This window comes from Pelmatolapia mariae, linkage group LG7 (genome assembly GCF_036321145.2).
Source record: "Pelmatolapia mariae isolate MD_Pm_ZW linkage group LG7, Pm_UMD_F_2, whole genome shotgun sequence".
NCBI lineage: Eukaryota > Metazoa > Chordata > Actinopteri > Cichliformes > Cichlidae > Pelmatolapia > Pelmatolapia mariae.
In genome coordinates this window covers 2,102,067-2,129,138 of record NC_086233.1, presented here as the reverse complement: position 1 = coordinate 2,129,138, position 27,072 = coordinate 2,102,067, and the positions used below count along the sequence as shown (strand labels likewise).

The following is a 27,072-nucleotide window of genomic DNA, read 5'->3' as shown; positions in this document are numbered from 1 at the left end:
TCCCATTGAAACGGCAGAAGCCTCAAACATTACTGAGGTCAAAGGTCACAGAACAGACACCACGACCCCGAGGATGACAGTGGTTGGAGGATGTTATAAGAAGTCGTCGCTCTCACTGCTGCTCTCCGAGTTCCTATACCAGTCATCTTCACCCGTGTTCTCCACAAACCACTGACCTGACAATCAAAAAATAAAACGGGGTAAAAAATTAAATCCTGTTTCTAAGAAAGCTGAAGAGCTGCAACACAGAAGGGAAATAAATAAAAACATAATTCAATGATTTAAAAATCAGTTTAAAAAACAAACAAAACAAACAAAAAAACATTACAAAGTCAACGCATCAAATATTACAAATGCAGAAATTCTCTGGATTTTAGAAAGATATGAAAATATCTGTTCGTTTTAAATGTTGCATCACAGTAGTACCGTGGTTCGCACACAGCAAGACACCCGTGACCCTGAATGGGACCAGTGGAAGAAGATCGATGGACTTTGCTTCCCCGGCACTCCGTCTGAACCATGCAGAGAAACGTGTGTGGAAGGTTCTCAGTGTTCCTGAACATTTAAGGTCTGCAGCCTGGCCTGTGCACACGTTTCTCTGCATTATATCAATATTTTAATTTTTATTGTGAAAACCAATAATCCTTTGCATTTTGACACCGACAATGTTTCCATAAACTGTTCGACTTCTCGTCTGTGAGGGCGAAACAGCCGGGAGTCGTGGGAGTGCGGGGGTGGAGCACCGAGGTGAAAGGCAAAGCTTTCCATTTCCAATCCACCAACTTTACAACCATCACTGTTTTTGCTTTGAACAGTGCGTTTCTCCAGACCTCTGACGTCCTCATCCAAACTATTTAGAAATGTTTTAAATATTGGGCTTACGTGACTTGCAAATCATTCCGTTTTTGTGCACATTATCCACAATCCCTAACATCAGTGTTTCACATGTTCTCAGATTCCATCAATAACAGTCATATTTAGACTTCGTTGGGCTTTCAGGATCTTACCATTTGGTACTCCATCCTCATCCTCACCGTCAAAGTGCTCCATGTCATAACTCACAAATATATTCTAGGACAAGAAATATCCTATTAGTATTGCTGCTTTTCATAACAAGGGGCAATTACTGCTTTTGCTATATTTCCTTACAGTTAATGTGAAGATAATCCTACATTTCTTCTGTAAATTAAAGAAAACTAAATCAGTACCTTGTTTCTGAGGAGTTTGTCCCAGGTTCCCGGCTGCTGCTTGACCAGTTTGAGAACTGGTTCATTGGATTTCATTTCCCAGCAGCAAACGTCAGCTGCGATTTCGTAGTGAAGCTCCAGGTCAGCTCTGTAGAACCGACCGTTCACGCTGCCACTGAACATAATCAGCAAAGAGAGAGCAATCAGCAAAGGACCAGTTCTTCTGTGTAGTCATCTATTGTAGTAAATACAGTAAGACTGTCCCCAGAGGACCGCACTCTGGTGTGAGGGACAGAGTACGTCTGTTTTTATAGGGAGGTGGAGGTGAGATAAACGGGGTGCATGGCCATGAAGGGATCAGTAGGTGAGAAGGATTTTACAGAAGACGCAGGACTTGACTGGGAGCCAGAGGAGGTGCAGCGTGTCCAGGGATGCAGGCTGAGCAAACAGCAGTCCAGGACTGAACGAGGCTTCAGCGGCTGGAGTCTGGAGACTGTTTTAGAGAGGATTTAATGTGTGATGACTGAGAGGGTGGAGTCGTGGATGATATCCATGTTGTGGACCTCTGAAGACTGTATCTATCCACATTAATGTTTTGGGGTCAATGACTTGGGAGTCACAACCAGGGAGGCCAGAGTAGTTACACAAGCAGTTAAAGATGGACTAAGGAGACTGAAAAACTCCTGAAAGGTCCCAGAGGAGGAGGATGCTGATGTGTCCCCAGTCTGCAGCAGTGAGGTCATTTGTTGTCTTTATGAGGGCCATGTCAGGTTTTTGAGAACGGAGGAGACGGCAGCTGTTTGAGAACTGGCAGGCTGGGTTCTAAGGATTTACTGATGATGGAAACATGATGGACACAAGACCTGACCGAGGTTGTCAGCCTGTGATCCAGAGGACAGGTTGAGCGGCTCAGTAACTTCAAGATGATGGGATGAGAGTGGGCAGGACTTTTGTACGTGACAGCAAAGCATTCTGGCACCTTGACTTTTAAAATCAGAGAGTAAGATTTGCAAAGGCTGCCGATCTTGTATTTTTTTTTTTTACTTTTAATTTTAAATATTGGTTATGGTTCATGTGCTGGTTTTCTTTAAAAAAGAAAAAAAAAAGGTCATGTGAAAATACCCAATCAGAAAGCCAGAAAGGATGGCTGTGTCATCATTTATGGACTGAAATACAATCTGAAAGGTTTCAAACTGAAGGCGGAGTCAGAAGTGTTTACAGCACTTGGTTTTAGAGGTTTATGTCTTATGAGTGCAGGCAAGCAGAAATGACACACTGGTGCAGTGTCTGCAGTGATGTGGACGGTGACGCTGTCCATTTAGTGGACAATTTAGATTCCTACTCTCACCTGTGGCCACAAACAATGAGTAGACTTTAAACGATCACAGACACAGAAACACTGGGGAAGTGGCAACCGGTCCATAAAGATCAAGAACCTCACCTGGTTGTGCCAAAAGGCACAAGCTCAAGGAGCCACAACAGGACTTCTTGAGCTGTGGTAAGTTAGTGAAAAGATGAGATCTTGGCTACAGGCTGCAGAAAGGTCAGAGAATGGAAATTATTCCGGAGGACTTCAGAGTAGAGCTGCTACTCCTCATCGAAACAAACCAGCTGAGGTGGTTCAGTATCGGAGCAGTACACCTGCCAGGTGAGGTGTTTTGGGAATGCTCAACTGAAAGGAGCCCCCGGGGCAGAGCCAGGACATGCTGGAGCGATATCAGGTGGCCATGAAGACGACAGGCTGGACTTGACTGATTAGACTAATTCCCCCATGACACAGTGAAGGCAGTGAAGACGAATATTTGACCTGCTAGTGTCACGAATAAGCTTTGAATCCCTTTTAAAAGTAGCACCGTGGAAGCTAATTGTAGAATTATAATTGTAATAATGTGACACTAAACGCTGATATTAAAACATTTTATTGGGAGGGTGGAATAATTAAATGTGTGCAAAACAACAGGAGCAGAAACTATTTGCTGAATTATGGGACATAAACTCTGTGATGGACTTTTCCATGTACCAACGTTTCAAATTTATCTTCCTAAACATTTTTGCACATCTGCTCTAGATTATGGATTTTTAATTAAATGGCTGAGAATTATTCAGAATAGATTACAAAATAACTTCATTAATCCAAAGAACTGATTAACTTTGCTTCAGATACCAAACAGAACTGAGTGTTTTCACAGCTCACGATTAAACTCGAGTGTAATTCACATGCAGGCTAGTTATGCTGAACATGTACCCACTCCCACCTGTGTAAAGTGCTCTGGATAACAAGCTCCACCGAATGTTGGATGTGATGCCAAATAGGTAAGCGCTCATTGAAGGTCTGAATCTGACAGACCTGTAAATAACTCGGTCCGAGCAGAAGTCGCAGCGCTGGTTCTCCGGGTTTGCCAGCTTCACGGTGACAATCGCAGAGTCGGGCGTCTGGTACCAGCGGATCAGAGGGTGGAAACTGAAACAACCAGGAGACGCATGTTAGGATGAAAATCAAAGCTCCGGACACTCAACACCTTTAGGTACTGATGCTGCTGTGGGGAGTTCTTCCAGCTTTTACCTTCGTGAAGCATCATCAGAGCCTGTGCTGATGACCTGCTGCCTGCTGCTTTGATCAGCGCCTTCCTGCACACCTGTATACACGTGCCCTCACACACACACACGCACACACGCACACACACACGCACACACACACACACACTTAACTGCATGCTGAGTAGCCAAAAGATTATTAAAAAAAACAAACAAAAAACTTTTTGCATTTCCATAATTTTTTATGGGGCGTGACCTCTGAGTGACAGGTGGATGGCAACGTGAGCGGCTCTAGCTGCTAGCTTGCTGCTCGGCTTCACCTGAACTGGACCTCTGGACCGTGTTTGTGCTGTTGGAGTTTTGTGATGCAATTATCTGACCAATAATATGGCTGCTGTGAGGTTACTGTACTAACAGACCTGTATTTATAATTTAGGATGGATTTCATATATTATTTTCGCGTCTCTTATGGGCAAAGGTAACAGCCACACCCATCTAAAACCTGGAAAAGCTCTGATGTCTTTGTTGTTACTGAAGTTTGGACTGAATAAGATTTTTACCTTCTTCATGCAGGTTCAGAGCAGCAGTGTAGCTGGTTGATGGGAAAACGTCTCCATCTCTGGTGCTGCGTGTAGGAGAATGATAAAGATTTCGTTCAGTTTATCAGTCGGATCAATAGAAGTCAGACAACATCTGAAGGATAATAAGGAAAGCATCGAGCCAGAGTAATAAGGAAAACCGGAAGACCTCGTCCATGGATGGAAATTAAGAGGAAATTCCCCTCTTTACAGTGAGGTTTGTGGTCTGAGACTATTTCTGTTGTTTTGTGAGAGTTTAATGCGTTTTCATCTACACATGTGAGCTGCTCTCAGGTGCTTTTTGTAAAATAGAGCCTGATGACAGCTTTCTTTGCACAGAGCTTGGATTGTATGTTCTTTTCTTACTTATCTAAATGTTTTTTTTAACCGAGACAACAAGTATATCCTACTGCAAATAAACTACCTGCGTTCATTAGGTCTTTATTTCAAGTGTTTCACATTCAGTCCAGCACCTACCGCTGTTTCCACAATTTAGTGTTAAAAACACCGCTGCAGGTCTACAGAAATGTCTTTTTTGGTTGTGTATATACGAGAACGGCATTTTCTGTGCTGTGTCGTCTAAAACCTTCTGACAGATGTTTGGTGGAAAATGTCTGTGTTTTTTCCTTTGAATCATAAGAACACAAACCTCTCCATCTGCTCAGCTGACTTCTTATCAGTGTTTCTCTGTCCAAAACCACCCTCACTCTCTGACTGGGAGTTCTGATCACACACTGGGACCAGGTGGTCTGTAGGTGCTGGGACCAGGGGCTGGTTTCCTGACCTCATTGCCTCTAGTGGAGAAAGGTCTGGAGCCTTGAAGTTGTTGGCCAGAACTTCTTCCTCAGCTGTAATCCTGACATCCTCCAGAGATGTAATATTATCTCCAAGCCTGAAAACATCCACAAACACCTGCTACTTTAGTCTTCTTTTAAGAAAACTGTCTGATAAAACCTCGAGTGAATACTTTGGTTGGTTGTCCCTTCACCTGGACATGTGACCTTCATCCTTGCTGCTGCTGTTCTCCTCACACAGCGCCCTCAGCAGGTCCACATGCTCCGGGTTCCTGATTCCCATCCCGGTCTTCAGGATCTCCGCCTGGACGTTGTATTCATTGATGACAGTTTTCATTCCTGGAATCTGGGTGACCCGAACCTTCAAGGAAGAAAACAAAAAGGGAATCCCGACACCACTGGCGGTGCTAAAAACCAGTCCAGCTCAGGTCAGACACACTTAAAAACTGCGACTTTTTAAGCTTTGTAAACCGTAAATATTAACAGCTTTGTATAGATGACTGTATGGAGAGATGTTTTAAAATGTAAAACCTCACCATTGGATCAACAAAAACTGTGTTTCCCAGGCTGAGAACTACTCTGGCTCGATGCTGAAGTCCGCGGATCTTCTGGCTGATGGCTCTGGTAACCTGCAGGCGCAAAAAAATAGAAAATTAAACACACTTTTTTTCCTTGTCCTGTTCTTAAGATGGAAAGAGAACCTTTGGTGAAGAATATCTATCTACCAGAAGTAAAAGTCAGAGAATGCATGAATTATTGCCTCCAGATCTCAGAGGAACATTTAGCGGTTTAGCTGTTTGTTTTGCTCAAGGCTCCCATCTCCCTTATTTCTGTTTGTTCTTTGTAAAAAACAATATTTTCATTATTAAAAATCTGGTTGACCTAAAACGGCATGGTGGCATCTTAAGTCATGCACATAGACTGTAAAACGTTTGGGGGCTCATCCAGGATATGAACCTCTTGTACCCAAAGCAAGATCCACGGCTGCCAGTAGCTCCCAGATCAACTTATAATGAATAAACAGAAATTCAACAGCAACAGAAAGATAATGCCAGTGCTGATGAATGACTGCCTACTCTGCAACCAATCAGCTCTAAGAATAAATCAGAGAGGAGAGAGAGAGAAGTGGTGGAAGCAGCAGAGGAATTAATTGGAATTTAAATCGGAGCTTAATTATAGTTGACACTTTTCGATAGCTTGCTCAGCCCCGTACTTTGTCTCTGATGTAATCATTTTTAATCCTAACTTAATGAATGATTGTGTTAAATAACGATGCGGCTGTAGCTGTGAGTCTACATGACTTCAAAGTGAGAAAGGGAAACCTTGGGGTGCCAGCTGGTCTCAGAATCAATTGGTTTGACCCGGCAGACAACGATCTCTACGGCCTGTCCAGGCAGAGAGTGAAACTGCTCCGGCAGCTCGAGGATCTGATGGGATTTCACCTCCTCCTCCTTTCCCATGTCAATGAAGCAAACAACTACGCAGAAAAACAGCCGTCCGCCTCTGTCGGGCACAGAGAGGAGCTTCACCCTGACAGAAAACACACAGGAGTCGACTTACAGTGATGAACTCACAGTCCCAGAGTGTGAGGCTGAAATCATCGCCACCCAACGGTGGTGCTTAGATTTGATTTGTCAGACCTGTGGAAGACATCGTCCTCCTGCACAGCGTACAATCCTCCTTCCAGCAGCTTTCTGGCTCCAAGCTTCTTCTCTGCGTAGTACGAAGCCATCTCAGAGGCCATTTTCTCAAAGCCTCCGTCCTCCTTCTCGACGATACGGCCACAGAAGACTGACGCTGTCTTTATGTAGAGCGGTACAACCTCGGATACACAGAGTCACATCCACTGTTTGTGTTGTTTTAAGTACAATCAGTGATTGTTAAACAAACATCAGGGTTTCATCCAGGAACTCCACTACCGAACCAATGTAATATCCTCACAGCAGCACCATGATTTACAACATCACTCTGAGAAAAGAAGCATCATCCTCACTTCTATGACTCCAGATGCCGGCAGTTTGGACTGATCCAGCTGTGAGATGAAGCAGTGGCGTTCAGGACAAATGCCATTGTTTCTGCAGGGGAAAGAACACAGAATAACATACGAGTCATTTTCTCTTTACTGTCTGAAACTCATGATGTTATAGACAACGCAAGCAACAATATGGCTAATTAAAAAAAAGGGTAGGTAAAAATCTGATTGGCAAAAGGACCCAGCATGAGAAAGATGGCTGCCAGTAAATCATCCATGTGACAAACTTATCTGCAGACTAAAGAATAATGAACAAGACTGAAACCAGAGTCGTGTATAATCTGGAGACCTGCACACGCCAAAACTCTTCAGGTAGCTGCAGAGGGGGCGCTCTGTTTTCTGGTCCTCGCGTGCCATTTGTACCCCCTGTGCGAAGGTCAGCAGCTCGGGGGGCAGCAGGTCATTTGCCCTTTCCAGGTAACGCAGAACCCCAATGACGTGGCGGGCGTTCCTTTCTGAGATCAGCAGCACCGACCTGGTGACGGCTGAGCTGCTCCTCATTTGATCCTGAGGAGAAAAATTAAAAAGTCATCCAGGACCTCAAACAATGACGGTTAACATCTGCTTATGTTCGTTAATACTGAGCACGTTATTAAGAACACCAAAATACATGTGGTCTCCCTTTGCTCTGAAAGCCATATTTTCCACACAGCTCCAATGTCAGCCCCAGAGAATGTTAGGGTGGTGTTCAGGGTCTTAATCTCCTGAACTGTGCTGCACCAGTTTGCTTCATTTAAAGTCTGATCACTTTGGAATCTGAGTATTTTGGAGGCCTTGCTGACGGCTGGGCTCATTGTCAAGCTCCTCTTGAGGTTCTTGAGTTTTTGCAGAGACGAGATGATCACTAAACTTTTAATGCTGCGTCAGATCAGAGCACAGAGGCAGAAGAAATATAGACAACCACAGTTTTTCTGTTTGGATGTTTGTGTGAGCCTACACTCGTTCTGTAGCTGCAGGACTTCACACCCTGTGTTACCTGAATAAGCAGGTGTACAGGTGTTCCTAATAAAGTGCATCCGTCACTCGTTCTTACTCGTTTTGAGAAGTTCCTGAAGTTTTCAGCCATGCAGAAGAGTCGGCTGCCAAAGAGCTTAGGAGAGGAGGGGAAACTGTAATGGACGACGCAGGTCGCATCTCTGATATCCAGACCCTTGAGACAATTGTCGGTGGTTACTAGAGGTCAAAGGTCAAACAAGAAAAAGAAATGACAACTGCACGGCTCACGTTCAGGTTCATGTAATCAGGTTAACGGTCACAATCAAAACAAATTGAGTTAAAATTCAGTTACCGAGAATAATGTGAGTGCCAGGGCCGATGTCCTTCTTCCACTGCTCGAGCACAAAGTCCATGTCATGAGTTAACCCTTCGTGGATCTTGAGGCAGAAAACTGACCTGGTGCTCACAGCCTGACGGAAGAAAAGGTCAGGAGGGTTCAGTTTAAATTAAAATTATTACTTTTAGTTTAATCAATTGCACACAGTTGAGTACCACAGAGAACTGGAGCTGTTTTTAAGAGGTGAAGAGTATAAAACGTCTGAGCTCCAGTTTGTGTGAGTGAAGCTCCGGGATTTTATCTGGCTGTAATGAGACTAATTAGCAGGTTTACGTGTCTAGCGTTTTGTTTGTAGAGTATATTACTGTATTACTACGGAGCGACTGTGGTTCAGGGGGTTGGGAAGCTCATCTGTAACCGGAAGGTTGCCGGTTCGATCCCCACACTTTACCCTAACGCCTACTGGTGCTGGCCAGAGGGGCCGATGGGTCGATATGGCAGCCTCATTTCTGTCAGTCTGTCCCAGGGCAGCTGTGGCTACAACTGTGGTTTGCCTGCACCAGTGTGTGAATGTGAGAGTGAATGAATAGTGGAATTGTAAAGCGCTTTGGGTGCCTAGAAAAGCGCTATATAAATGCAATCCATTATTATTATTATTATTATTATTATTATTAATGAAGCAGTAAGGATTGACTTGTTATTTTACGGCACTGCATATCTGTGTTTCACTGGATACATTTATATGAGATGTGTGTTTGGTCGTTTGAGAGACAGGATGAAGTCCATATCTTCCTGTGACTTTATGACATAATATATACTTGGATGTATAAAGCAGCCCGTGTGTCACCTTGAACACATCTTCGACCTCCTGAAAGGAGTTTGCTACGATCAGCGTCTTCTGGCCGACGTCGGGGCTGAAGCCAAGCGTTCCCAACAGGACTGAGATCTTACTGATCTCCAGAGTCATGAGGATGACCTGCAGGGGGAACAAAACACAAGCCAGTAGAGATTTCCGCTTAAGCCGGGCATGCACTGTGTGATTATTTCAGTCGCGTTATTCAGCTCCTGATCAAACTGTACGATTGAATCGCAGGTAGGGCTGGGCCATATTATACCGTTCACGGTGATACCAGTACAATGTTAGACAACGATAAGAAAATGAAATATCACGATAGAATATGGGTAAAACGCGCATGCGCAGTGCCTTTGTTTTCATACGCACATGGCAGAAAAAGCATGGCGGTAACAGAGAATGAGAAAGGCGAAAGCGGATCGCTGAGTGAAACAGATGAACCAGAATTGGTTTGTAAAAATGGTGCCACTTCAGTGATGTGGAACTGGTTTGGTGTTTGTCCGTCAGATACACAACAAAGCACAGTTTTTTGTAGAACATGCAAGCGGCCGTCGTTATTGCCGTATCTGTCGACTAAGGTGCTCGTAAATCTGGGTCCTAAGCTCCGTCCGCATCTATGAAAACAGAATTTATTACATTTAATGGAGTTAGAAGTTAGCTCGCTAGTTTTGCTAGTTACCATAATCATGATATAGCATGTTCTGACAGAGATTTCTGAAACAAATTCAAACGTACAGCTCTGCTATCACTTCCAACATAAATGAAGACAGAAAACTAAACAGCAGTGACGTTTGTAGGGTTACTGAAGTTGGGCTAGCTGGTATATAATGATGTGCTACGTGATCGCTAGCTACACAGCTATGTTAGCATAGCATAAACACAGTGAAGGTGGAGGATGAACACTAACACTTTTCCACTCGATAAAAGTTAACGTGAAGGTTCCTGATGGTTAGAAACGGACCAAACTTCAGTCAGGAGAACAACTGAGATAATCCATCCACAATATGAGGTTAGTCATTAATATACTGCAACAACATGGGAATAGAGCAGCTGTGATAGAATACAGCATTAATGAATCAATGGTACAGAAGTGGAGGAAGCAAGAAGAATGAGTTGAATAAAGTTTGATTTATCTGACTGTTTTGTTTCGCAAAGCAGTCAGAGAAATGTGTTTTATAATCCCGTGCACCTTACGGTCCAAAAAATACGTATTTGACTTTTTTATTTGGCTTTTTAACTTCAGTGGATATTATACATGGTTATGCTCAGGATATGTCAGCCCAATTCTACTGGAAATGCCTTTTGGTTAAACTGTCAGCAAGGAATTTGCATTTGCACTGTTAAATTTTTATATAGCTTTAATGCACATAAACAGTTGCTTGTTTAAGTGAAAATAAATGGATGGGGGTTTTTTGCGCTAGTAAAGTTGTGGAGTTGTATTTTGTCTCAAATTAATTATATCGTTATCGCAAATTTTCAAATATATATCGTGATAAATATTTTTGGCCATATCGCCCTGCTCTAATCGCAGGGTTTAGAAGTTCGTAGGTCACGATGCATGTTCTCGCACTATACGGCTCGATGTGACCCGAGTGCTCACACTGTGTGTCCAGATTTTAGCTTGGTAACATGAAGTGTTACCAAAGCTTATATTATATGGCTAATATACAACACAAAATCAACAATACAACACACACCACCACACCCACACACGATCCAACTCTTTTCACGGTTATTGTGGTTGTGCTAATTTTGTGAGGCCACATCGAAAAGGCTCGGACGAGCTTGCCAAAGTTCTACAAGTTGTGGCTCCATGGCTTGTATCCAGATCACACGCTGCACTGCCACGTCGCTCCGTCTTTTTCACTTCCATTTCTGTGTTTGCACATCCACAGTGTGAGAGGTTGCGCTAAATCGGCTCGTGGTGCTGCTAAAACAGTGTGACAGCCTCACGAGGGGCGACCAGGATTTCAAACAGGTTTGATTTTCTTGTAACCATACTATTGCTGATCGGGAGCTGGTCGTGAGGTGTTAATTGCTTCTCATTACCCCGTCTATACTACACGATGCACGACACACGATTAAGGCAAAACTCGGGCTGATCCCTAAAACGGTCACACGACTGAAAAATCATCTTAAACTGGGCCAAAAAAAAAAAAAAAAAAAAAATCACACAGTGTATGCCCAGCTTTACACTGCACCCAGCTCCTTCCCCTTCACTCTATTTTATGCAGATACTTAAAAAAAAGGTAACTGAGACCACTCTTAACCCTAATTTGAACAGGAAAGTTTTTACTGACCTGCTGAACGTTACCGTAGAGCGCGGCTTCCTCAGGAACACTTATGACGATGCTGGGGCATGGCATGTAAGTGGATAACAAACCCTCCATGTGATTTGTCCATCTTTTGGCTACAACAATCAGCTGCGGAGGACAGGAATCACTTTCCTTGTCAGAGGTGACCTGGAAATGCTGCAAGATGGTCGTCATCTGACAGAAGAAACAGAAAAATATTTCAAGTTTGGTAAAATCCAACCATCAAACTCTTTGTAACTAGAAACACCGTCTAACTACAAAATAGCCGTTTACTCTCTTAAAAATACTATCAATGGTAAAAATACTTTTTTGTTTAATGTAGCTAAAGAATATCAGCCCTGAAAATCTGTCGTTTCCAGTTTCAAAAGCCACTTTTGTGTCATGCTGTGTTGTACTTTCTACATTTGCATTGCCACCTGTGTGACTGGCCGTGCAGACTGGTTCCACCTGTTCTTGTTAACCTGCTGGATTTACAGTCTGTCCACACAGCTCAAGCTGAGCTGTCCCTCTGATTTCTAATCCTGTCCATTCTGCTCATTCCCATCAATAATGACCACTTCCCATCACTACAAAATACTACTTCACAAATAAAACAGAAGATCATATTTTTCCTTGAAACAAACACAGCTATCAGAGAATAAAATTGATGTAACTGCAGCACATTGTAGTTTCAATATTAATTTGACCAGATGGACCGCAGAAGAGTCTCTCTGCTTACTGTCACGTAAAATAGCACTAGATGTAGTATTTTACAGAAACTGCATCAACCTGCACAGAGCAGGTGAGCTGGGCAGGAAGGGCCCAGCTAGTCTATTTTCCAAATAAAAGACTCTTATTCTGAAACACTCTCTGTTCGAAGGACACACAAACCTGGATCTTTGACAGCGATTCTGTTCATAGCTGTTATGGATAGAACATCCAGGGGTAGCCAGGTGGTGGAAAGCTTCTCCTTCAGGATCTCACTTCTGGGTTTTACAGATAACATGGTTCTGTTGGCTTCATCAGCTGGTAGCCTCAGGCTCACACTGGAGCAGTTCACAGCTGCGTGTGAATTAGCACCTCAAAGTCTGAGGCTGGAGCAGGACCATGGCCTCCGGGTCACAGACTAATTATATGGTTTAAGTTTCTTGGGGTTTTGTTCAGGAGTGAGGCAAGAGTGGAGCAGAAGAATGATTAGTGATGTAATCATTGGTTATTTTCCAACCCTCGCTTATGGTCACAAGCTCTCGGAGACGGTGGATACAAGCAGTGGAAATGAGCTCTCTTAAGAGTGGCAGGATGAGGAGTTCAATGATTCCACATCGAAAGGAGCCAGCTGAGGAGGCTAGAGAGCCTCTCCAGGATGTCCTGGGAACACTCTGGGTGAGCTGGAGGCTGGAGAGAGGGAGATCTGGACTTCTCTGCTGAGGCTTCTGCCCCCACAATCAGTCTGCACGTCCTCTGTACCCCTGCACATTGCACTCTGCTTATCTTTTGGATTCAGGTTTGCATTTTCTGGAAATAATTCTCTCTAACCTCTCTAATAAGTCTTATTACAGATTACTATTTTAATTGATTCTGATGCCCGTCAACAAAAACAGAACTAAAAACTGAAGCGATGTGTGCACATTTACAGTTGTACATCATAAGTCATCACCTCATCTGGAGCCAGACTGAAGAGCTGGTCAGCTTCGTCCAGCACCAGGTGGCACAGCCGCAGGAAGAGGAAGCAGTGGCAGGACAGCAGACGGACCAGACTGAAAGGAGTGGTCACCAACAGCAGGCCTGGAATTAATCAAATTAGAAGACAGTCAGATTCTGAATAGTTACTGACTTAAATCAATCATTTATCGACCACCTAGCAGACTGCGATGATGCTGGTTATGCTTAACTCACAGTTTTTGGGGATCTTGACACTCTTAGCCTCGTCCTTGCCGATGCCCAGCAGCACAGTTGTGGGGTAGAGCTTTTGGGAGACCTTACTCACCCCCAGGAGGTCATAAACAGCTTGGACCTTCTCCCAACCGGGACACAGCAGCACAGCTATGGGCTACAAACATACACATTGATAGTGACAAAAGCAGAGTTCATCCATGCTTCCTGCCTCCTGTGTGTGCACTCACCCCTGAGCTGGAGGTGTGGGAAGTGAAGATGGAGTTCAGGATGATGTGGGTAAGGAGTGGGGTAAGGTAGCTGAGTGGCTGGTCTGCGCTGCTGGAGATAACAAGGGTATGGCATCCTCGGGCCACAGCTGGCCAGCTGTAACAGTCAGCTGGAGACAAAGTGCTGTACTGCTTCCGCTGCACCTGGAGACAAACCGGTCACTGTGAGAGGAAACCAGCAAAAAAAACCGCACTTCCTCTAATGTCCACTAGATGCTGTCTCACTACTACGACTCAAAAAACACAGATGCTTCGTGAGCCGTGGTGTCTACGTCCACGTTTTCTACTGACTGTGTTTGAAACTCAGATGGAGGTTAAAGAGCTGCGAGGGACTGACACAAGAGAAGACTGAGCAGTCACATGAGAGCGTGGATGAAAGGAATAGTTATCAAATAAGATCAGTAATACAGAAAGGGTTTTATTGCCAAATGTTGCGCAGGCTTACAACATTAGGAAACTGCTACGGCACTTAGTGCAAAACAATCTGTAAGACAACACTTAAATAAAAATTAAAATTAAAAGTGCTAAGCAGATATATATATATATATATATGTATGTATAAATGAATGCAGGTGATGATCAGTGAAAAAAATGGAAGAGATGCAGAGAACACAGTATAGGGTCATGTGTTTGTGGTGCCAACAGTCATATGGTTATTGTTCATGAGTCCAACAGCAGAGGGGAAGAAACTGTTCTTATGGCGAGAGGTTTTGGTCCGAATGGACCGGAGCCTCCTGCCTGAGGGGAGCAGATTAAACAGACTGTGTCCAGGGTGAGAAGGGTCAGCTGTGATCCGAGCTGCACGCCCCAGTGTCCTGGAGGTGTACAGGTCCTGCAGCCAGTCACCTTCTCAGCAGAGCGCACAACACGCTGCAGTCTCTGTTTGTCCCTGATAGTGGCTCCAGCATACCACATGGTGATGGAGGAGGCGAGGATGGACTCGATGATTGCAGTGTAGAATTGCATCATCGTCCGTGTTGGCAGGTTGAATTTCTTCAGCTGCCTCAGGAAGCACATCCTCTGCTGGGCCTTCAGCAGAGGATGAGTAATTAGCAGAGTAGTTACTTCCTAGCTGCTCTTTTTTATGGCTATAATTTAACTATTTCAGCTCTAGACACTGAAGGATTATAGTCTCTTGAGACAAAAGGCATGAGTGCGGATTCCTGTTACACACGGCCCATCCGCACTCCCATCACTCTAATAACCTTTAGGTAAGCTGACATACACATAAACATATACTTCAGTCCAGAGTTGCAGTAATTTTTCACCAAGAACTTGAATTGACAATTCAAGAGTCGAACTGTGTAAAGTCTTCTCCCGCACGTTCCTGGGGCTTCGGTCTGACCTCTGTGGTGGTGGATGCATTTTTTGGACTTCCAGAACCAATCTTCCACAGTGTGTATGAATCCTGGAAGCACCACCCCAGTTAAACCTGGACTCATGAAACCATCCAACCACCAAGTGCTTTTCTTACTATAACACAGCAGTTTAGTCTCAGCCCCCTGAGTCCTCTTCGCGTTGTGCACATTTCACCAACAACTGTTATGTCAGATCACGATGATGACCACGTTTCTTCGTCAAAGATGATGGTTCACCTCTGTCCTCCTAGGTTTTAATATGCTGGACTGTTTTTTTAACCCAGTTTTGGTACTTTCAGTTTCTCCCACGTTATTTCTTTGCTTGATGAAGGACAATAATTTGATCCCAATTTGAGTAAAAGCTTCTCTTCTCCAGGACCATGTCTTCAAACACGGTAGGTTAAGAAATGAGAAGCTACTTACTGCTTCAGGGTTAAATAACCTGTTGCCAGTTGAAACCTACGAATCACTCTTACCTGTTTGCTTAGCTAAATCCAGGTGCTGATTTTTTTTTCGGCCAGGCTCTGATGCCTCAGGTCTCAGCATCGTTACGCTCACTGTCTGATCGCTCGGTCCTCATGGACAACGACAGCGCCTCGTTGAGTTTTAAAAATGATGGCGACAGCAGCACTCCCGTGTCCTATAAGGGAAGCTGTTGCTCAAGTGCCTTAAACCTGCACTCGTGATCTTATGGTCTCACATGATAGCTTAAAATCTTACTAAATTTAAAATGTCCTTTATGTCAATTAGGGTCAAGTGTAAGCACACACTCGTCCTCAGATTCAACTTCAAATCAACCCCATGCTCAACACTTTCATTGAAAAAAACAATAATAAAAAATGTGTGGCCATCAGTGTGTCCATCTTTTAAATACTCTAGATGAAGGAAATAATCAGTAAATTAACAACAACAACAACTTTATTTGTATTTCTGAACCATTTCTGAGAACATTTCAAATTTGAAATTGAATCTGATGCTGTGTTATTAATAACGAAACCACTTTCACAACATTTACAATTATACCTGGATGTGCAGGTCACTAAACTCTCGTTTCCTAGCATGTTAAAGACCCTGATGACAAACTCAGGGCGTATTCTTGTTTACCCAGCAGAGGGTGTCTGCGATGGCGGTGTCATTCACACTGATCCACGGCTCTGCTGGGAAGGTAGCGTGCACCAGAATCCCACTCCGGCAGGGGTCGAGGGGAGAAACCTGAGACATCCAGGTGAAAGGACAAAGGAGGCTTTAAATAACATCATGAGCAGTGTTTGCACGAGTAACAACCAATAAATCTACAGGCTTTCATTTTCATATTTTCTAAGAGGTAAAATTGTTTTGATTTTATTTGCACTCTATAACTTTGTCTTTAAATCAGAGTTGTCTGCGTAAACGTACCACAGCGTCTTCGGCGTCGGGATCGGGGTTCAGAGCCTGTGGATTCAACAACTCCAACAGGCTGCATCACAGACAGAACATGAAGAAACTACTTCAGTCGAACAGTCTGGACACAAATTACTGCCTGACATAGTACTACACTACACAGCCACTTCATTAGGTACACCTTGGTAGTGCCAGGTTGGAGCTGCTTTTGTCTTTAGAGCTGATTTCATTTTACATGGCTCAGATTCAACAAGCTTCTGCAAACGCTCCTCAGAGATCATGTTAACATGACATCATCACACAGCTGTTGCGTGATTCACCACGTCTCAAAGATGCTCTTTTGGAGTGAGATTTGGTGAATGTGGAGGCCGCTGAGATGATGCTGAGAGGATGCTACGCTGTGGTCATAAAGGGATGGACACGGTCAGCAACAACACTCAGGTAGGCTGTGGAGTTACAGGCAGGATGGATCCATGCTGTTATGTTGTTCATGCCAAACTCTGACCCTGAACCATCGCAGCAGATATAAAGATTCATCAGGTCGTACTAGTGCTGGGCGATATGGAAAAAATATTTATCACGATATGAATTCTTTTATATCACGATAACGATATATATCACGATATACCACCTGACCTGTGGTCATCTGGAAAGTATGCAGTCTGTAAACAGCGAGTGGAGAGGGTGCAGTCTTTGTTTTGAGTTACTGTAAAGCATGTCGCAAATCCGGGTGCACGTAAAGCAGCACCATGTTGCGAAACCACAAGACAGAGTTTCTTTGCAAAAAATATCATTTTTTTATACTTTATTTTCTCTTGCATAAAGTTAAGAGTATGTATAGTGAGAAGACAACACTAATATATTTGCACAGGCTATTTAACCCTTTAAGACCTACCATAGAACCAAGTCCGCCAGAGCTTATCTTTACATTTATTTATTTTGAGTGTCCTCATAGTTTTATTTTTGAAATACACAAATTTTTATATACTACAGGAAAAATAAAAATAAATAAATGCAAATTTGCAAAAACACAGCATGTGCATCAAAATAAACTATTTACAACAGTGCAATTTGACTTCTAAGCATCCCAGAAACGATACAGAAAAGCATAAAGTCAAACATGACTTTTAAAAATACCAACATAGACTTTGAAGCTTAAAAAACTACATTTTCCGCGAAAATGACGTCACTTCCGGTTTCGGACAGGTAATGGCGGACATAAGATAGTTCGCGCTGACTTATATTCCAATGTAGGAAGTGTTATGAACAGCTGATCGGATCGGCAAAACCTGTTTCTGGAATATTGTGTTTTTGTTGCTGCAAGTCTGGAATATTATGTTTTTGTTGCTGGAAGTGCTTTTTATGCAATTTTTGCAAAGTTATATGTGGAAGAAAACCGTGACCTAGGACAAGCTAATGGAATAAGCTGTAAGTACAACTCCTACGGTTTCATATGCAAAAAAACCATTATTGCGCTACCTTACGTGGTTACATTTCTACAGGGATATAAAAATAGTTAGGGAAAACGGAGTTTGCCTGCTCCGACCGGTTGTAAAGGGTTAATGATATATTTTATGTAATAATTTGTAAAATTCGGGTTAGAAACGATATAAATGATAGAAGACAAATGGCACGATAGACACTTTTCTATCGTCCACACGATATATATCGTCATATCGCCCAGCACTAGGTCGTACAGTGTTTTTCTATCTTTTATTGTCCAGTTTTGGTGAGTCTGTGTGAACAGAAGCCTCAGTTTCTGCTGTGTAGCCCTTCTGCTTCAAGACAGAGATGCTCTTCTGCACATCTTGGTCGACTTCCTATTGGCCTTCCTATCAACTCGAAGCTGTCTGGCCCTTCTCTGACCTTAAATAAGGCATTTTCTTCCCAGAGAACTGCTGCTCACTAATCAGCCAATCACACGGTGCCTGATATTTGTTAACAAGCAGTTAGATACAGGTGTGTCTAATACAGTGGCCGGTGAGTGGATTTTACAAGCAAACTCAAAGAAATGATTAACACACATTTTATCCAAGCCAGTAATTGTATTTTCATCAGGTGCAGTTAATACAATTAAAAAAAAAATTGAATTAAATGAAAAACATTTCAATTCATGTCTTTACTCAGTGTTTATGTCTTATGGGGATCGAGGAAAGCTCAAAGACAGCAGCTGTATGGTTAAAACACAGTGTGCAGGAGCTTCTATCCTGTAACATGTTTTTATCAGGTTGACCTGTGTCGTTGCTTCCTGAGAGAGAAAAAGTGCAGCTCACCGTGCACAGGCCCAGTCCTTCTCACTGCTCTGGGTCTCCTCTGCTGGAGCCGAGGCGACAGATGTGCTGGAGCTGCTGATTAAAAGAACAGAGTGGAGAAAATCAGAAACACGATTAAGATGAAGACAAAGATGCTGAATGTGGAGAAAGCACACATTATTATTAATATTAATTAATCTCATCAGATTTTCCCAGGAATGTGGAACAGTCTAATGGAATTCTGTTTAGGTATAGAAGCATAAAGATGGAAGAAGTATACAGAGAAGGAGCTGCACAAATGCCCAGCATCACAGAAATGCTATTTTTAACTCTGGTAGAATCTAAGAATATATATGTAAAATGCAGGTCCTGTTGTTGCACTCCAAAGTACCCCTAAGAGTACTTAGTATGACCATTTGATTTGGTTTTCCTCATGCAGAGTACTCTACCTTGCCTCTTCATCCACCAAAGATTCAGCCTGACAGCTCTGAAGATTCTTAGCTCCTGGTTTCTCACTGCTGGGACAGACTGCAGTCAGTGAGGGGAACCCAACAAATGAAGCAATCAGCTCAGATAACAAAGACTACTATCTGTTCTAATTTTTGTCTTTTACCTCATCAGAGGCAACACCTCCGCTTCCTGCAGGGAAAACAACCCAAACAAGATTCTGGATTTTAGTTTCACCGTTAGGAAGTTCAGAAACATCACAGGATGGAACAGAGTTTAGTCACCAACAGCACCAAGTCAGTTCTGAGTCTGACCTCACAGCAGCCGTACCACACAGGCTCAAATGTTCTTACTATGAGCGGGTGGAAATCCAAATCTCAGTCAGGAGTGGGCGCATCATCTAAAAGCTGCTCTTTTTTCTGTACGAGTGCAGCAAACCTGCAGCACGTCAAGCCGACTGGACATTTACAACAACCAGCTGCTGACTGAGATGCTTCCTCCTGGATGAAGTATCAACTCAAACCTTGAGGAGGATTCATGCCTGCACGACATGTGTACATTAATGAGCGCCCCCTGCTGACACCGCTGGAGTAGACGGCGGGCTCAGCTGTTAGGACCTGGTTGGTCCAACCTGCACCTGCAATGTTGGAAAATGCACTCACCTGGGGAGCTGCCAGCTCGGAACTGCTGCCAGGCTTCATAAACTGTAGAAACCTGTGAGGAGGGGGCGACAGCCCATCACACACGATGATGTAAAATATTTTGTGCCTGCGATCTGAGACTGTGGCCGACTCACCTGAACAGCTGAAGGTTTTTAGTGAGGGCTGCAGCCAGAGACGAGTCTGCGTCGTCTGACGAGCTGCTAAAAAGTGAACAGAGGCCACTTGGTTGCTTTTAATCGGAACTCTGCTGAACTGAACAAGCGAACGAGCGCTCACCTCTCAGCTGCGTCTGAGCCGCTCCCTGATTGGCTGTTTGGAGACAGCTGTTGTTTTGTGACCACTGACCGATGTTCACCTCCAGCCTTCACCAGCTTGTGTTGTACAATCTAAAGCAGAGACGTGAGAGTTCAGCACATGTGGTTGTTTCATTAGAACACAGATAAAAGTGAGTGAGCTAGCAGGGCTGCATACCTGAGGAGACAGGGAAGGAGCTGTAAGCCAATCAGCTGCCCCCCCAGCTTCAACCAGGATCTGCTGATCTGGGACACAGAAACAAGCACCGGAACGAATACAGTCATATGAATAAGAAGGTGCACTCTTTCATGTTTCAGGCCATCAGCCCGACAGATAAAGCTCAGCAGCAATAGGATGACTGAAAAAGAACAAATCATGGCGCTGCAGCGGTCCAGAGCTCAACAGACTGAAAAGCTCATAAGAGCAGAAATGATGGTAGAGAAGTAGCCAATTGTTAAGAGCAGGAGGTGTTAAGCATTAATGCAAACTACCAGGTATTTTATTTCCTTTGTTTCCTGAGGAGCCACCGCAGCAGATGGATCCATGTTTGATTTGTCTGCAACAAATCAAACATGGATCAAACCAACATGGATGAAACCAACATGTGCTGAGAGCGGTGAGCCAGAGCTCATATATCTGTTTACCGGGAGGCGGCTGGGTTTGTGCTGTCGGCTTGTTTGAGACCGGGGAGACGCTCTGGGTTAAGATGCTGTAGGACAGCATCACAGGAAGTCGGTCTCCCTCCTCCAGGCCGTCACCTGATTTTGTGCTGTAGTAGGCAAACCTCTTCGCCACCAAGTCGTCATTAACACAGATCTGTTTAAGAAAGGTTAATACAAACGTGATCACATGCGTCCAAACAAGTCTGCGTGCAAAATAAAAGCTTTTTAGTCAAACTTCACCTTGATGTCACCAACGGTCACGTAAAGCTTGATAGGGGTAGAGTCTGACTCGGGTTCAAGCAGCACGGCCTCCTTTAGGGTCGATGCTGTGAGATGAAAGACGAGTCAAGCTCAGAGATGCATCGCAGCGAAACATAAAACCTAATGTTAATGGCGTTCAAGCAGCAGCCATAACACTCACCTTGCAGCAGCTTGTGCAGGAAGAGCGTGGCAGAGCTGTCCCACCGAGCTGACGGTCTGCAGAAGAACACAAGAAAGATCTGCAAATGTGCTCCGCTGCAGCCTCTAAACTACGTGAGATGAGCTCGCCTTACTTGAGCTCTGCCTTCTCCTCAAGCAGAGACACTCGCAGGGTTGTTGGTTTGATTCCCGCCAGGTGGAACCTTCGCACCCTGAAAGGCAGCTGAAGGAAGTCCTCCATTGCCACCCGGATCCTTTCAGAGGGGATAGAGTTAAAAACCAAACAGATGCAAAAAAAAAAAAAAAAAAAAAATCACGCACACACCCCTGACGTGTCTGCAGAGTCGACCTCTCATCATTCATATAACATTTGGTAGTAAATGCAGCGCAGCTCTCTGCACCTTCACGTCTAGAATCACGCAGCAGCACCTGTTTTAAAAATGTTTTTTTTTCAGCTCCCTACAGATTTAGATTTTCAAAATAAGAGCCTAGGGGAGTAAATCCATAACGGATTATCTAAAAATGGACCTCACTCTCCTCCTATCCCAGCATCCTCCTCTGTCATACCAACCCTCTGCATGTCCTCATAAAACTCCCCTGAAGTCTTCCTATTCTCCTCCGTAACAGATAGGCCTCCTGTATTTTTGTCTCCAAACCCATAAACCAAGACTAACAGAAACTAACAGAAAAGGAAGAAAACAGGTGGAGGACCATGTAGCTTAATCTGTCACCCCACACTCACTGCAAAGAAGGAAAAAAAAGAAAGGAAATACATGTTCTCCATAGGATAGTGCCAAGAAATTATAATGTAAGTGACATCCAGAAATGATAGGAGCCATTTTTAATGAAAGACAAGAACATTTAAGACAAAATAATATGAGATGATGGTTGTGGAATATTTTAAAACTGACAGATTGGTCCCGCGGTGCAGACACTGTGCACTGGTTCGTTGTGGTGAAGAGAGAGCTGAGTGTAACAGCAAAGTGTTCAGTGTTCCCCAGATAAGCTGGAGGAGGTCCGCACCACCCTCTCATGCACTAACACAGTACCTCTCTTGGCACACAAAGACACCGTGAAGCTCCTTCTATCCTTTTGTAAACAGTAAACATTCCGGTCTCCGTTCCACCTCCACTGGCTCCCCCCAGGGCTGTGTGCTCTCCCCCCTGCTCTTCATCATCTACACCGATGACTGCAGATCCACACAGCCCAACTGTCACCTGGTGAAATATGCTGACGACACAGTTCTCCTGTCACTGCCGTCAGGCCCCTCACAACACCACGGGCCCGCTCTGCAGGAGTTTGTAGAGTGGTGTGACAGCTCCAAACTTGAACTGAACGTGAGCAAAACCAAAGAGATGGTGGTGACCTTCTCCAGTAGGCAGAGGGATCTGGCTGCTTCAGTCACCACCACCATCCACGGGAAGCCAGTGGAGGTAGTTGAGGAGCACAAATACCTGGGAACCATCTTTGACAACCTCCTGAAATTCTCTGCCAACACAGAGGAGATTCTCAGGAGGTGCCACCGATGGCTATACCTCCTTAGGAAACTCAACTCCTTTGGAGTCAGCACACCCATCATGATGACTTTTTACTATGCCTTCCTGGAAAGCATCATGACCTTCTCCATCACCTGCTGGTTCCACTCCCTCAGCCTTCAGAACAGGAACAGACTGCAGCACACTGCATCAGTGTGCTCTAAAATCATCGGCCTGCCTGTCAGAACTCTGGCACAGGGTTTCAGCCAACAGGCCCTTAGACAGGCAGCCAAAATCATCAACGACCCCTCTCACATTCTTCACCCCGCATTTCAATTAGGGCTGCCACAAACGATTATTTTGATAGTGGACTAGTCACCGATTATTTTTGTGATTAGTCGACTAATCAGATCATGCATTCATTGGACGTAAAACGTACAGCTTATTGCACCAGCAGCATCTGCTCTTATATAACTATTTCAATGAAATTTGCAGATTGTTTCGGTGGAGTTTAATAAACTCAGCCGTCTGCTCCTTGCTATCTAAAATATAACAGGACACCGGAGTAAGTTCCTCCTGTGCAGTGGGAGAGAGTCCTGTAACTCTTTGTCAGCAAAATACAGTATATAATGACCAATGTTGGGTAATTAATTATAGTTACTAGTTACTTCTTCAAAAAAGTTATTTGCAGCTATTTATCTAAAAATGCAGTCAATGCGTTTTTAAAAATAACCATTTCAAACTATTTACAGAACAATCAGGTGTTCTGCATCAAATAAGATGCCATGCAAATTATTTGTGCCACTCCAAAAAATAACCTCACCTCATTGTTCTGACACACAACAAAACTATCCACTACACAACACACTAACTTTATACTCCAAACACGCTATACGTCAAAAATCTCTCACATCTCAAAACTCTCTCTCTTTCGTTCTCTCGCTGCCATCACTCCTAAAACTTCCAACTCTTCCTAAACAACCGTTGCCATATCATTTTTTTGATTGGTTGGCATGGGACATTTTTCCACCAGTAAGAAAGGGTGTTTTTTTGTTTTGGTTTTTTTTTTCCACTCACTGGCAGAGAGTGCTTTCGAGCGCTTTCCTTAGAAAACTCAGTTTTTACAATTTCTTCCCGCAGTAAATAAAAAGAACGATAGTATTCAGGAAAAAACATAATAAAAACACATACTGAATAATAACTCATTGTACACGTTGTCATTAGCGTGTCTTCACATTGGCCACACCGCTTTGGTAGCGGCACATAAAGATGCTGTCATAATCTGTCAACAACTTTATTTAGCTGTCTATATACAAATGCGAATCGCATTATTGGCTGGAGAGGCCAGTCACCGGTCACTTACTGACTAACACTGCAAGACAGCACAGAATGTTACGTGTTCATTTTAATTTCAATTTAGGTTTGATTTTTTTTGTGCGCAGCGCAGATTTTCTGTGCGCACAGACCGTGTCTGCAGTGCGCAATTACGCAGGCGCGCAGCTTAGAGGGAACACTGCACAGGAGGATGCGGTTCCTGAATTTGGACACAGCTACGATACGGGACACAGCTTCTTCTTCTTCTTCGGGGTTTAACGGCAGCTGGCATCCTTGTACATCCAGTGCTGCCACCTTCTGTTTCAGTCCGTTATTACACTCTTAAATCCTACTACTTATTCCTGCGTCTTTTGGGATCTTACAAAGCTTCAAACGACGTGTCGACTATTAAATTAGTCGTCGACGATGTTGAAAGTCGACGTAATCGTGACTAGTCGACTAATCGTGGCAGCCCTAATTTCAATGGCTCCCCTCTGGGCGGCGCCTCCGCTGCATTTCCTGCAGGACTGAGAGGAGGGCAGCCACCTTTGTCCCCAAAGCCACTCTGCTTTTTAACTCCAGCTCATAAGACCATTTCCAACACCAGAAACATAAACTACTCTACACTCTTTTTATACTGCCGACACTTTACTCCATTTTAGTCACTTACAGTTATTTATTCACCTTTCAGTCACTTTAATTTTGAAATTGTGTAATTTTAAAACTGTGTATATACTGTATATTCTGTGTATTTATTATCTCACTCTTTTTGCCTGTTTATGCACTGTCCTTATCTTCAGTGTCATGCTGCTCTATTGTATCTTAATTGCCCCTTGGGGATAAATAAAGTCTCTCTGATTCTGAAGTCTGTGTGTGGGAAGCCATGTTTTAGCAGTATCAGTTATGTTAAATGTGTTAAACATGAGGATTATCAGTTAGTTTTAACCTGAAACCTTATATTTTATTCTGAAGCGCGTAAAACTAACCAGCTTTAAAGGCGCTGCAAAGTCTAACTGAAGGCCCAACAGGTTTAAGATTACAGGCTGAAAATGTTCTTGCATGAAGCCTAAAGATATATTGTGTACACTATTCTGACCCGACTGTTGTGTGTGTGATGTGGAAGCAGTTTTTCCCAAGCTGCTCTGGTCTTACTGCTCTGAGGGGACGACGACTCGCTCTCCGTGGTCGACCAGAAAGCACCAAGCTTGACAGGAAACCGAGTCCACGAAGATCGACTCCACCACGGCCCGACACCACAACTTCTTTTCCGCCCAGTACACCACATACACCTGACAGGAAAGCACACACAAATCTCCTTACTCTATCACCTCGCCCAACACAGGAGCGACAATGTTTATGATGTCTTGATACCCCTCCTTCCTCCAACGACGTAGGCTTTAGCGTGCACACGTCCTGCGTGGCACCACGGTAGAAGAGGTTCATCTGAAAATGTAGCTTTTTGTAAAGTTCTGAAGTCTCCACATCACCGCTGAGACCCCAAATGGCACCCCAGAGGCACGATGGGTTCTCCACCTGCAGAGTTCAGTTTGAAGTACACATCATCGTCACTGTGCTGCATAGAAAGGTATGTTTTGCACCTCTTGATGCTCAGCTTGAACGTCACTGAAATACCTAACTTACATTTTGACAAATTAAAGGAAAATAAAGTCTTCAGTCTTTGCATACTTTCATTATTACACTTATTTTGTTTCACCTTCTCCCAGTAACATGTGACAAATTTCCCACGTGGGGAACTAATAAAGGCTATCTTATCTTATGGAGGTGACAAGTAGTCACACCTGAAGCACCTTTGTGATAAGTGATATTTTAAAGGTTTTTAACCCTTTCATACATGAATCATGACAACCGCAATCAGGATTTTTTCTTAATTATTTGTATTCATCTTTAGGCATGAAAAAAAGATTTTTGAATTTAATTTTTTTTTTTTTTAAACATACTTACTTTTCTAAGAGTTTTTTTACATGTCCACTTAGGTGGCTACCACTCCGCGGGCTGACCAGTGGGTGGCAGGGTATGAAGTGACACATATGTGTCCAATGTAGTGTTTTATGTGCAAGTATACCATCAACACTGACACAAATACAAGAAAACAGCCTTTGAATAGCTGTCCACTGTAGTACCCACTATGCGTGAAAGGGTTAAATACACCAACTACACCTGTTGGGCATCAAAACTGAACCCGTGAGCCACGTTTAGCTAATTAAAGCAGTAACACAGCCATTAAAGGCTCACGTACCTTCAGAACAGATATTTTCAGCATGTCGTCAGTCCCACAGCAGCGACACTGGAAGAAAACGGTCAGATTTAACAGATTTACCGTTTCTCGAACGTCAACTGTTTAAACTTGAGCCCCGTTAGCTAACATTAGCTCGCCAGCTACGCTCCGTTTTACTGAAATTTCACATAAACGATAAAAAAAGAAGAAAATTTTTTCAGTCTTCGGTTAAAACAACTTTTTTCCTGTAACTCGTTTCTGTTTAGCGTCGAATTCGCAGGTCGAACGTACCTGTTTGTGGAAGAAAGCAGCAGCGAGTGTAAGGCGCGAAGAAAAGCAGACGGAGGGGGTCAGTTCCGAGTCTGACCGGTAGAGGGCGCTACGGTGCCAGTCTTTTCCTTCTTGTAAAAATTTAATTTGTTTTGTATTAATTTTATCCATTAAAATATGTTTGTGTATAAAACATGATTGAAGAAAAGGCTGAGAAATTTACCAAATAATTTTTAAGAAAAAAGCTTAATAATTTACAAGAAAAAACAAAATTAATAAATGAGAATTAAAAAAAAAAATTAAGAAATTCCTATAAAATAATTAATTAATTTAAAAGAAAAAACGCCATAAAACCCGATTCCCTAAGAGGAAAAACCCACAAAAATATTAGAAAAAAATCGTAAAAAAGGGGGAGGCGGAGGGGGATCTAGGAGAGAAAAAACACAAATATTTTTAGCACGCATTTTGTCATTTTTACACTGTCCGATGACAAAAGAACTTCCCTCGGGATAAATATAGTTCTTATCTTATCTTATCTTACACCGTGCAGGTGCGCTCTTCCTCCTGTCCTCCAGGGGGCGACGTGGAGGTGTA

At 43.5% G+C, this 27,072-nt stretch overlaps 1 protein-coding gene across 1 annotated transcript; it reads right to left on the bottom strand.

The window, feature by feature from the left end:
* Positions 1–78: 78 nt before the first annotated feature.
* Positions 79–26,253, bottom strand: tdrd12 (tudor domain containing 12). Its single transcript, XM_063477431.1, has 35 exons — positions 26,230–26,253; positions 25,344–25,505; positions 25,125–25,261; positions 21,318–21,437; positions 21,185–21,240; positions 21,004–21,089; positions 20,746–20,917; positions 20,279–20,346; positions 20,084–20,193; positions 19,942–20,007; positions 19,669–19,859; positions 19,148–19,226; positions 18,720–18,794; positions 16,462–16,522; positions 16,171–16,278; positions 13,670–13,852; positions 13,443–13,596; positions 13,204–13,331; positions 11,553–11,741; positions 9,247–9,375; positions 8,415–8,532; positions 8,160–8,299; positions 7,416–7,633; positions 7,088–7,169; positions 6,735–6,916; positions 6,417–6,624; positions 5,631–5,723; positions 5,295–5,455; positions 4,950–5,192; positions 4,283–4,347; positions 3,751–3,838; positions 3,535–3,648; positions 1,209–1,362; positions 1,008–1,071; positions 79–176 (listed from the first exon to the last, which is right to left on the bottom strand). The coding sequence occupies exons 1-35, from the start codon at positions 26,251–26,253 to the stop codon at positions 94–96; spliced, it is 4,311 nt and encodes a 1,436-aa protein (XP_063333501.1). The 3' UTR covers positions 79–93.
* Positions 26,254–27,072: the final 819 nt, after the last annotated feature.